At 31.7% G+C, this 13,089-nt stretch overlaps 1 protein-coding gene across 1 annotated transcript; it reads left to right on the top strand.

Annotated features, from left to right (window-relative positions):
• Positions 1-4,076: 4,076 nt before the first annotated feature.
• On the top strand, positions 4,077-9,117 carry LOC133200840 (tubulin-specific chaperone A-like). Its single transcript, XM_061336659.1, has 4 exons — positions 4,077-4,216; positions 6,574-6,679; positions 7,607-7,693; positions 8,383-9,117. The coding sequence occupies exons 1-4, from the start codon at positions 4,164-4,166 to the stop codon at positions 8,470-8,472; spliced, it is 336 nt and encodes a 111-aa protein (XP_061192643.1). The 5' UTR covers positions 4,077-4,163; the 3' UTR covers positions 8,473-9,117.
• Positions 9,118-13,089: the final 3,972 nt, after the last annotated feature.

Raw genomic sequence — 13,089 nt, 5'->3', positions numbered from 1 at the left:
ACCATCTGTAAACAGATACTTCATTGTGTTTTATGAATTTACCTTTCTTGATGAGTGAAACCAATAGAACTGCTACAAGTATGAGTACACTAGTGTAAAGTTAAACAGAGAGCAAAATTATAAGGATTTGGAATCAAAGTCATTTTTATTGTTTGCTTGTTACTATGTGTTTACTATGTGTTTGTATATATTCGTGTGTATATAATTTTAGAATATTATTTATTTATTTATTTATTTTTTTTTTTTGCTTTTATCAGTTCGAAAACAATCAGATAAGTTGGTTGTCATGTGTGCTATCTGTACAACAAAAGGCCATGCAGTCATACCAATTGTGTAATAAGCAACATTATACACCTTGTCGTTGTATATATACTTTAAATACACACACTTATCATACCTATCTTTTAGCTTCGTGAGTTTAATCCCATGTCTTACGTTGATATTGGACTGTCCGAACAAAAATCATTATCATCAATGGTTCTATTCTCTTCAAAATGGGTTATTTCCAAAATTTAATTGACCTTTTTTTGTTTAAATATTATTTACCAAATTAAAACAATTCATGTCCACAGTAACAATAAAAATACAAAATTCAAATTACATGTACTAGTACTTTCACATTTTACATTCTGAAATACAACATTGCACGCGCACAACAACATACGATTACGGCTCATAAGTATCTGCAGGAATCATGTGTACGAAACATTTGTGCAACTCGCTTCTGCAAGACGTTCCAAACAGCTGGAAAGTTTAATATAGTTTAAGGAAGCTCTAAACACTGCTTACAGAAGAGTACTAATTCAAGGGTAGTTTTATGCATTTGGAGTAAACTGCCTTTAGATGCAAGGTAGTACAGTGAAATCTTGACACAATGTGTACTAGATAAAAGTATTCTTAACATTAAATTAGAAAAAAGATAAAGTTATTGAATAAATTACTTGCATGTATCTAACCAATGTAAGGAAACAGCAGTAATTTCTGTTCAATGAGACATCATCGTCTTTGAACTTTTTTTCTGGGGAAATATATTATTATATATTATTTGAATAATTTATATTTCAAATTATAAAGAAATTGTACAAGAATTTTGATCATTTATAAATAAATACAAAAAGTACTTTTATAGTTTGGCTTATGTTGGCTTATTCAAAATTCAACAAAAACAGAGGTGCAGTTATCTTTTGCAGCACGAGGAAACATAAATAATTGCGTTGTTTAAAAAAAAGGCATCGATTATGAAATGAAAAGTTTTGGAGATTCCCTATAAGGAAATGTCAGTATTCCTCAAATTTCCCCCTTTTTTGGGGGGTCTACTTTACGATAAGACAAGGGCAATTCTGACTCGTCTGATAAACTTATTTCAATTGTTATTAAAAAAAAAATATAAGTTGAAACTTTACTTCCGTACAATAATTTGAGAATAACTTAAAAAAAATTTAGATCAACCCGGACTTTTATACCCGGTACTGTATAGGATACATGTATGTCCGTATTTGCATCATATTTTTCAACTCGGTTTACCAATTTTTAAATCATTTCCAAGATTTTCACTTAAAGCACGTGCCTACACTTCATTCTTTTCTGAGGAAAACAAAAATTTTAAAAAGAAAGAAAACCTTTTTTTCCTGAACAATCTTAATTTTTTTCATTATATTTGTTGTAAAATATTGATTTGTGTAGGATTATCTCTTTAATACTTTTTAAATAAAGAAGAAGGTACAGTTTTAGCTTAATTGTGCCCTAAAAATTTAATGTTTTTAAAAAGTTTTGAAACTGGCTTAAATATTAGTTAAGTATATGACTGTGATAAATTAGGAAAGAATATGGCATGAAGGAGTACCATTCTGGAAATACGACGTCATTAATTTGATGCATTTCTCTATTTTAAACAGAAAAAAGCCTCAAAATGACCAATTTCAATGGTTATTTTCCTTAAGAAAATAGTGTCCACAGCCGTCGCCCACTTTAATTTTCGGATAAGTTGTGTAAAATTCTGATGTTTTCGGCTAATTTAAACATTGCTCCGTATTGTACAATATGTATATATGCCTCTAATGAAGAAAAGTTTTAAGAATACGAGCGGTGCGTGCGTTATGATTTGGGGGTGGATGCTTATGGGTGGTAGCAACGGTTTCAAAAGTGGAGAGCCAACTTCCTCAAAAAAATCTGACAAGCAAGCAAGCAAAAAACAAAAAAACAAAAAACAAAAAAAAAAAAAAAAAAAAAAGAAAGAAAAAAAAGAAAAAAAAAGAAAATAAAACAAATCTGCTTCCCAAATAATTATAATCTGACAAGCAAAAAACGAAAGGAAAAAAAAAAAACTAATTAACAGTCCAAATCCTGGAATTTGCCAGTGCTCAACCTTACTAACCTTACTGCAACAAAAAGTGGGGGGGGGGGGGCATATAAAGGAAAATTTACTATACTCAGAAAAAAGTGCCCCCGGCCCCTCCCCGCGTTCTACTGGCCTGGGTGTTATTAACAAGAGGCTTATGGGCCACAACGCTCACCTGAGTCAATATGGCCCTGCTGTTCTTTGTCAGCAGATTTCTTCTTCTATATAGTCATATGTAAAGCTTTGATCGTCTGTTCTAGGCATACCCTATCCCAAGGTACCATGTTTTGAATGAAATTGAATCTAAACTTTCTGAGGATGCTTCTATATTCATATAACTTATCATGGTTTTGCTGTTTTTAAAAACGGAATTTTAAATATGTCTGCCACCCTACCCTGGGGGGTGGGGGTGGAGGTTCATGATTTGAACAAACTTGAATCTACACTACCCGAGGATGCTTTCATATCAATATGACTAATTATGGCTTTGTTATTCTTGAGAAGAAGATTTTTAAAGATATTTCTTAATATATATATATTCTTTTGTTAAACTTTGATCCCCCATTATGGCTTCACCCTACTACTTGAGGATGCCTTGAACAAACTCGAATCTACAAAACTTGGGGTTGCTTCAATGTCAATATGACTAATCATGGCTTTACTGTTCTTGAAAAGATTTTTAAAGAATTTCCCCATATATTCCTATGTAAAACTTTGATCCCCCATTGTGACCCCACCCTACCCCCGGGGGTCTTGATTTCAACAAACTTGAATCTACACTACGCGAGGATGATTCCATATCAATATGACTAATTGTGGCTTTGTTGTTCTTGGAAGAAGATTTTTAAGGTATAGTGGGTCTTTGCTTCATGTTTTTGGTAACCAAAAATGTATATTTTATGCAAACTTTGAGGATTAACTTTCAAAAAAATGGAGCAAAGACCCACTGATATCGAAAAATAGTGTTATAGTATGAGAAAATGACTCTTTTTGCTCTCTTTAGTGTGTGTATAATATTTCATAAGCAAATAATTTCAATCTATGTGAGATTTTTGCCAGTTGTAGAGATTTTTGCATAAAGTATATTTTAATGTTATATGAAATATCAAGGAAAATTTTGATATAATTGAGATTTAATTTTTCACCTTCATGTTTGTCACACTATAGGCTTTTCGCCCATCATGTTCACCCATCTTTTTTATGAATAATGAAAATATTATTAAAATCGTTTTAAAGTATATTAATCATTGGTAAAAACAATTTATTTTTAATCTCTCTTCCCGAGAAGGATCCCCCAATTTTTACTCCACAAAATTCCTCAAAAACCTTGAAAATAAATCGTTTTATAATGATAGATTGACAATAAATGAAAAATCATCATGTCATTATTGATCTGATTATTGATGATTGCAATAATTAATAACGATTTTAATTTCAATGTTTTACCGTTTAAAAATTATACAAGAGTCTTGTACGATGAGTGTTGACAGATGTGTATGGAACTCTGGATAGAGAATGAATACGTACATGTATCATATGTCAGGACTATGCTGAAATCTTTGTGACCTATCTTGCCTTTTCTCATTCTTTACTATTTTATGCGGTGGTATATTACTTTATACTCAAAAATATTTTCTTTTTTTCTATTCTGAAACTTAATATCTTTACTTTGCAGCCGAAAACTTACCTGTACGCATTATCCATACACGATGAAGCACTTCCGGTTCTTGTAGAAGCGTGAGTAACCACGGCAGTAGTGTTATTCGTTATTCTGGTACTTTTGTTTTCAGTGACAACTGTGCTGGTGGAAAAGAACCAATATAAAATGGCTGATCCAAGAGTTAAACAAATCAAAATTAAGACAGGTGTTGTCAAAAGGTATCATGTTGTTATATTACATTTAATATTTTGTTGTCACGGTTCAGGGACAGGGGCATATTATCCGCTATGTTTTCAGGGTTTACTGAAGCATAGGCCTCTGAATTTCTGTCAATAACTAATAAGTCGTTATATGATTGATCAGATTAATATATCCATAACCCTCTATATATAACAGTATAAATGGATAAATGGAGGGGTAGATATCTGGATATATCACCCTAATCAATCATAACGGCTTATTGATAGAAAGTCATAGGTCTAGCTGTGACTGAAGCTTTTAGCTCATTACTTGGCATGACTTGGGTTAGTGGATTTTAATATTTAGGCTCACTGGAAAATGACAAGTTCAGGTATCCACAATGGATAGAAAAATATTTAGTACTCTGAGAAACTTTCAAAACTGATTTGCAATTGCAGATAGTGATAGCTAGGAGAGGTTGTGGACATCTGAATTTAATTTCTCCAGGTAATGATAGAGAGATGATTTGATCCTCAACATAGTTGCCAGCTTGCCTGATTTTGTAGGGTTGCATCCAATTATTCAACTCTTAACCTGATTATTTTTTATGATATGAGGGGAGGGATGGGGGGGGGGTCATGCTTTTCACCTGATTTTTGCTGAGCAACATGAAAATCTCCCAGTTTTTGAATTTCGTTTGTAATTAAGTTCGCAAATGTCACTTCCATTTAACGAACAAGCTTGGCTCTCTAGTTAAACAATGCCGATAGCTACTTACCGAAGTTGTGTATCGGTAAATTATCAGTACAGGTGTTAACAATTATCTGGGAGATGTTTTGACATATCAAAGTTTAAAGTCATGATAAAATGACTTCCAATGGAATGAATCCTCACCATTCCAGATTATTTTTTACTCTACATCATAGGTCTAGTATCTTGAAATATATTTAATATAAGTACATGTAAAGATATACAAGAGAATGAAATTTTCGTGAGCAAATGTTGACGGATTTGCATAATTACGTGAAAATAAAGTTGTCCTGAATAAAAAGTAATTTACAGTATACTGGAGATGTGTGAGTTTTGAATTGATTTGCTATCACTATCTGTGGCATTTTTCTCTAAAAATTTTTATTATTTCCAGGGCATTTTTTTAAGTACAATCATTTATATTTATTACATATACACATGTAAAAAGTACATGTATAACATTTACATGTAACTACATGAGTATCATGTTTTTAGATATAATTTTCCTTCCCTCTGTATTTTATTCTCAAGCTCCTCTTGCAAGTGCATGCCTCTCTGTTCAACAGCAATTTTCTTAGTTGCTACCTTAAAAAAAATCCAATTTACCTAAAACAGTGAATTGTTTCATTCAGTCACTGAAAAATCATGTTCTTTTGTACAGTAGGTATTTATCACTGGGGAAAAAGTAGTATAAAACTGTTGCTGAAATGTAAATATTAAAGCTGTTTATATATGGCTTATCAGAGCTAAAAAAATAATAATAGTTGAGCATTGAAACACATGATATATGTCATTTATGTTCAAAAAATTTTTTCACCAATTTTAAACTTGAATAATTTTCCATTTCTATAGTTTAAATGACTTTAAATTTGTCTCATATTTAAATGTGAAGTCTGTAAATAAGTTGGTTATTGTTTTAAATTAGATTAATATCTTTTAAACGCAATTGATTTAAATTGTATAAATTGCAGAAAAATTCTATCTTTATACATGTATAAAGTAATATTTACATTTCCAATGTCATTGTCCGAGATAAAATTACAAATTGTAAAAATACTTTATTTCTACATAAATCTACTGGTTCATCGATAGGCGCGGTTAAAAAAAATCGGGGCGGGACAAAGAGACAGAAGCGGGGCTATTAGCACGGGAATTTGCAGAATCAGGAGCATGTAAATATAAGGAATAACTGTCAGATTTTTTGGATTCATGACGATGATCAATCGATTGGCTTGCATGATAATTTTATGCATAAGCGCCTTTGGCGTTTATGCAAATTATCACACAAGCCACTCGATTGATCACATCATGAATCCAAAAAATTAGACAGTTATTCCTTAAATAAAACAAATAGAAAGATCTTGTTAATTTTGGTTATATGTACTTTTCAAATATGCGCCATATATGGCTTTAATTGTATAACTGTAAAATTGATGTTAGAGTAAAACTTATTTAATCCAGACACCTTTGGTTCCAAAGAAATTGGCCAGATTAGACAACATTCTGGTTTAGACAAGACTTTAAACAATTAAATTTAATGAAGGGGATTGATACGTGAAGCTTAGTCTTACATTGTATTAGGCAAGATTTCAGATTACTCAGCATCCAGATTAGACAAGTTTTACTGCATATTAAATCTTTGTAGGTTGACAAAAGAAAAGGTTGCTTATGAAAAGGAAGTTGTCAAAACTGAGGAAAAAGTAGAAAAGATGAAGGCAGAGAATAAAGATGAATATGAAGTCAAGAAAATGGTAAGTGTTCACTCGAGGGATACTGCAGAGGAAGTTCTCTTTTGAGAGATACTGTAGGAATATTCAATTTCTTTGATATTTACAGTAAGTCCCTCTCAGTGAATTTATTGATTATAATCTTGTGCGATCCAGAATTTGTTTTATGTTGTTCTATGGAACTAGTGGTATTTGGAATAGACAAGTTTAACTGTTTATAGAAGGGAAATATGAGTTAAAAAAACTGATAAATAAAAAAAATAGCTCTTCTACTACTGGCAATCTTGTTGGGGGGGGGGGGGAATGTTTACCAAATAAATGGTAAAAGATTTCACAGGAAAAGCTGTTGATACTTAGTTGGGGTACATTTTCTTGTTCACTTCTGATAATACATCTACAATATTAACAACATTTTCATATCAGGCTGCAAGTTGCACAAAAAAAGGAATTTTAATGTGATTCATTCAAGATACATTTTTATAGGTATGAATTAATATGCATGTCTCAAAAAAATTTAAGAACATGTTCTCGTCAAATTGTCTACTTCATGAATATAACCTTAACCTGTTTAGAAAATCTATAGGGATAGGTCCTACTCCCATATTTATTTATTTCGTATGTTAGACCTGCCTGGTACATATGATACATCATTAATTATTTTCAATTCTGGATTAAATCTTTGTAATGAGATCACATGACATCCATAGGAGTGGTCAATATTTCATCTATCAGTTAGGAGAATTAAAGGTCAAAAATTGGTTTGGGTCAATAGATAGGAATTCTCTTTTTAAAAAAATGAAAGCTATAAATGTAATTGAGGAATAATGCTCTATTTTATTTGTTGTTAATGAAGATAATAACCAGCCCTATATGACTTATGTTACAATAATTCACTATGCAGTATAAATTAATAAGTTGACACTCATATATAAAGTAACCTGTGTTTTACAGATTGAAGTTCTACAAGAATCCAAGATGATGATCCCAGATACACTAAAGAGACTTAATACTGCTTATGCTGACCTAGAAAACTTACTGGTTTGTTTTACTTATAATATAGTGACCTGATATATCACTGAGTCACTGACAAATACTCCCCACAATCATTTACAGTAAAACATGCTTCTAACAAAGTGCCAGGGATGGACGATTTTGCTTCATTATATGCGTAATTGTTACATGTATATAAGTTAAGTTTCAAATATATTTTAAAGTCACTGGGAATAAAAATCGTTGCGCTGTAAGTGTCATTTCATTACTGGTGTGTTCATTATATGCATGTTTTACTGTACATGTTTTATGCTGATATAAACTATAAAGGTATTATATTTTTACTTTAATTTTTTATAACTGTAAGGGAGCATAGCTAGTATAACAGCTGAAAGCAAAAACCAGCGTATATTTGAACTCTCCAAAATTCTCTTTGACTCCAAAAATTTTATCTTCAAAGAGTGCATAATGATCCTTGGTTTTCAAAGATAGTAGAAACACTGAAAGAAGGAGAACTCGTGTAATACCATGAGATACACAAAAGCAAAATTTTGTGTACGATAAATAAAATGGCTGGTTTCTGGAACTTATAGAATACAACAATAATTTGGGCTTTTTATTAATCATCTACTTTTAATGGGCATATCTGCAAATTGAATTTTGCACAAAGTATTTTTCTTTTTATGCCTAATGTTAAACGAGGGCCACTAAACCATCCCCATAATCTGTCATTGTAGAATAAAGAGGAGGATCTAAACGAGACAGAGGAGTATAAGGCTGGTAAAACTGCTCTAGAGGAAGCCAAAGCTGTAATGCCATCATCATAGGAACCCGCATCACATGTATACTAATTATAGACTGTGCTACAGGTGTTCAACTGTAAACTGTGCTGTAAAATGTTCCAACTGTAAACTGTGCTGTAAAATGTCCCATGTGTGAAAGAAGAGTCAAGACTGATTGAATGATTTTTTTAATTTTAATTCATTATTGCCAATATATTTCTAAAAGATAAATTGGTTCACTCATTTCCTCTTGCATGCATAAATTATTAGCGTGAATGATTTTTTTAATGCAGGAGTAAAATTTTAGTACATGATGGCCAATATATTTCTACAGGATCATAAAACACAGGATTGAACAATAATTAATTGCTTCACTCATTTCCACTTACATGTATTTATATATTTATTAATAACTCGAAACAAGAATCCATTTTGAAGTGTTGCAGTTGTACACATAATTACATGTATATGTATGTTATAAAAGGAAAAAAAAACTCACACTTTACATTAGATTTTCTATGGCTTTTGTAAATGTGGGTTTTTTAAACTCAGCGGTAAACTATACCAAGAATTAATTTAGTGAATTTCATATTGAAACATTTGTGTTCCAATGCTTGTGTGATGTACATTTCCCTCTTAAAATTAATATTTGAACAAAATTTTGAAAGAAAATAAAACTGTTTTTTTTTTTATGTGAGTGTGTTCTAAATCAAATAGAGTTCATTTTTTGGAATTTAGTAACATTTTCATATTCAGATGGTGGTATTCAAGTTTTTAATTGCTTTGGGTGAAGTTTAAACTGAAATACTTGGATATAAAGAGTTGTGTAGTAGCTTAATAGCACATATAATAAAACAACATGTAAACAAGAATAAGCTTTCTGAAATTTCTGTAATTTGTTTAAAAGTTTTTTGTAACATACAGAATGTCCAAATTTGTTTGCAATTTAAAGCAAACCAGTTTTTGATAATTTAACATCATTCACATGCATGTACATGCAGAAACGTAAATTATAATAACTATTTATATATGTTTCTGGTACAGGTAATATTCAGACAACCTTCCTTCCTATAATCTCTCTGTTTGTGGAATACTTAAGTATCAGACTAGAAAGTGGTCAGAGTCTTTACTAGTTGTGTTATGTAAAATGTAGAAGTCATAAGGGGGAGGGGGGTTAAACAAGAGATAAAAACCAGAGACAAAAAGTAACAGAATGTGTCTGTAAACTGGTAAAAGCTCTAAGCTATTGTGTGACTGATCTTGTCTGCACAAAAATTCTGTGTATTTATGTAAGTTATACCTATAACATATATAATGTATATATAGACTTTTTTTTTTACTATGTGGCTACCTGTATATACTGTACAAGAGGCGGATCCAAGAATTTTTTCCAGGGGGTCCACTCCAGTCAAAAAATTTCCAACCCAGAGAAATTTCTTGACAAGCCAAAAAAAAAAAAAAAAAAAAAAAAAAAACAAACAAACAAACAAACAAAAACAAAAACAAAAAACGTCAAATCCATTTCCCAAACGTGAAAAAAACCTACTTCGCGGTGGTGTCCACGTGTTCCGGGGGAGGGGGTCCAAAATCATTTTTTATTTGCTTCAGTATATACTTTTATTTTAATAATTCTGCAAATTCCGGGGGGGGGGTGTTTCGGACCCCCAGCAAGATCCACGCATGCTGTAAAACGTCTACACAATGTACATGTTTGGTAGAATGATTAAGTATAATTTAGTGTAATTCATTCATTTTTCAATTCTTTATTGTCGTGTCACCTGCTCAGCTCACCTGAGCCGAGAGGCCATGTGAGCTTTTCTGATCACCCTTTGTTCACCTGTCTGTAATCATTTCACATTTTCCGACTTTTTAAGAAACCCTGGGAAAATTTTAACCAAAGCTGGCAAAATGCATCCATTGGTAAAGGGGATTCAAAATGGGCCAAACCCCTTTCAAGAATCACTGGGCCAGAAAAGTAAACCTATTTGACGACTCCTTCAGGTAATGTTGATTGTAAATTGTTCAAACAACCCCCTCCCCCTCCAGAGGGTAGGGTGTGGCCCCGTACAACAGAGGATCAAAGTTGATACTGAAATATTTAAGAAACATCTTTACAAGTCTTTTCTTAAGAACCACTGGACCATAAAAGATGAAACTTAAGTGAAAGCTTCGTTAGGAAGTGTAGATTTTAAATTGTTCAAACCATGGTCATGGTGTAGGGTGGGGCCACAATAGGGGATCAAAGTTTGACTTGGAAATGTATTTTAAAAAATCTTTTAAAAATCTTCTCAGGAACTACTAGACTACTTATAGTTCTCTGCATCTCCCTACAAACAAACTCTGGCAGCAGTATGAGGAACCACTGGATCAGAAAATATGAAACTTATATGAAAGCTTCCAGACATAATGTAGATTCTAAATTGTTCAAACCACCCCCCCCCCTCCCGAGGGGTAATATGGATCAAAGTATATACATGTATATACAGGAACAATCTTTTCAGAATCTACCAGATCTAGAAAAGATGGAAATTATACAAAATCTTTCTTATAAAATGTAAGTTCTAAATTTGTCAAATCATGGTCCCCGGGTGTAGGGTGAGGTTACAATTGGGGATCATAGTTTTACATAGAACTATGTACAGCCGACATAAGAAAAAAAATATTAAAGTAATTAGGTGCGGCCATAAAGTTGGGTCACAATTTTTCATGGGAATATAATTTTTTTAAAAATCTGATGAGGAACAGCAAGGTTTAAGTTACTCAGGTATGCACGAATCCGGACCCCCCCCCCCCCGAATTTGCAGAGTTATTTAAAGTATATATACTGAAGCAAATAAAAAATGGCTTTAGACCCACCCCCACCCTCTGGAAAACGGACCCCACCACCACCACGAAATAGTTTTTTTCACGTTTGGGAAATAGCTTTTTTTCATGCTTGTCAAGAAATTTTCCGGGTTTGATACGGCAGGGAAAATCAACTAATTAGTAAGTGGAATATTTGACCCAATTAATCTACCCGCCAAATCGAAAATATTGTACGTAATCCATTGTTAATTAATTGCCACTGCGTGTCACATTATTGTACCCGGAAGTTTCTCTGTCCTGGTGCTGTATTCATTCGAAAAACTTCAAGGATGTTTGTCAATGTTTAACCCAATCTACCTGCCAAATCGGAAATATTGTACGTAACACATTGTTAATTAATTGCCACTGTGTGTCACAATATTGGACCCTGAAGTCTCGTCCGTCTTGGTGCTGCATTCATTCGAAGAAGGATGTTTTGTCAATTAAGTATTATACATGTATGTACATATGAGAACATAAATTATGATTATATATATTGTTTTTAATTGTACATGCCCTTTGAGCAGCCCTTGATTGGTGAATAAACATTATTCTATATGCATAACTATATACATAAAGACAGGCATATAAATGTGATTAAATGGTAAATATTCGTACATGCATTGAAGTTTGGTTTAATATTACCATGCAGGTACGTATACATGCATGTATATGCATAGGTCCCTGATATTACGACTTCATGTCTTATACAGTATATATATATATATTTAATTTTAATCAGTATTTTATTATGTAAAGCCACATCACATAATTGGCGGATTGGACATCAGGCATAGTCCTCTCCAAGAAGGTCAAGGTTACAAAGGAATTGACAATAATCATGTATAATTGTTTACAATTAATGATGAAATTGTTCATAACAAAATATATTAATTTCTAATGTAAGCTAGAAAAGGAAAAAAATAAAAAAAGATAAATTATACACAAGAGTTATTACCTAGCATATATTCTAAGTATACAATATAATGAAAAGATAATAGAAGAGGTCAACAAACTACAAAATTGAATAAATAAATAAATAAGTGCAAAAGGCAAATATGCAAAGAAAGATACAAAATAAATAAATAAATAAATAAATAAATAAATAAAATAAATAAATAGATAGATAAATAAATAAAATTGGAACAAACAACAAAACTCAATAGGTAAATAAAGAAAGTGCAAAAGACAAATATGCAAGGAAAAAAAACATTCATATACATTGGAATGCTGAGATTTGAAGTAAGTATAAATATCAAAATATTAAGATTTCTAATAAAACTTAAAATGAAATAATCTCAAAATCTCTTTGAAGACTTGATATACAGTTGGACTGCTTCAAAAATTGAACAGTTAGTTTTATTTGGTATAATTGCCTATCACCAAACAGCAAAGTATGCAAAACTTGATCGAAAGAGAGGTTTTCTAATTCTTTTATGCTCTGAAGACTTTCAAAAAGTATCATTCTCTGATTATTATAGGCAGGGCATCATAAGAAAAAAAATGATAGTTATCCTCGCATTGATATCCGCACTTAGTACAAGATGCTATTAAACAGGTGAGCATTTAAATTACTATATTTATTTCTTTGTTGACATTGTATAATGTTTTCCTTGCGATTACCATAATTAAAGATCTTGACAATTTCTTTATTCTATCTACAGTAGGTCTCTTCATGATATTCTTAAATCTTGAAAAGGAATCAATATTGACAGTTAAAATTATATTACCAAATAAAACTAATTGTTCAATTTTTGAAGCAGTCCAACTGTATATCAAGTCTCCAAAGAGATTTCGATATTATTTCATTTTAAGTTT

Source organism: Saccostrea echinata, unplaced genomic scaffold, assembly GCF_033153115.1.
Source record: "Saccostrea echinata isolate AGI-Se365-2 ecotype Australia unplaced genomic scaffold, CSIRO_AGI_Sech_v1 ptg000002l, whole genome shotgun sequence".
Classification (NCBI taxonomy): domain Eukaryota; kingdom Metazoa; phylum Mollusca; class Bivalvia; order Ostreida; family Ostreidae; genus Saccostrea; species Saccostrea echinata.
The sequence above is the reverse complement of the archived record's forward strand: the minus strand, read 5'-3'. Positions and strand labels throughout refer to the sequence as shown.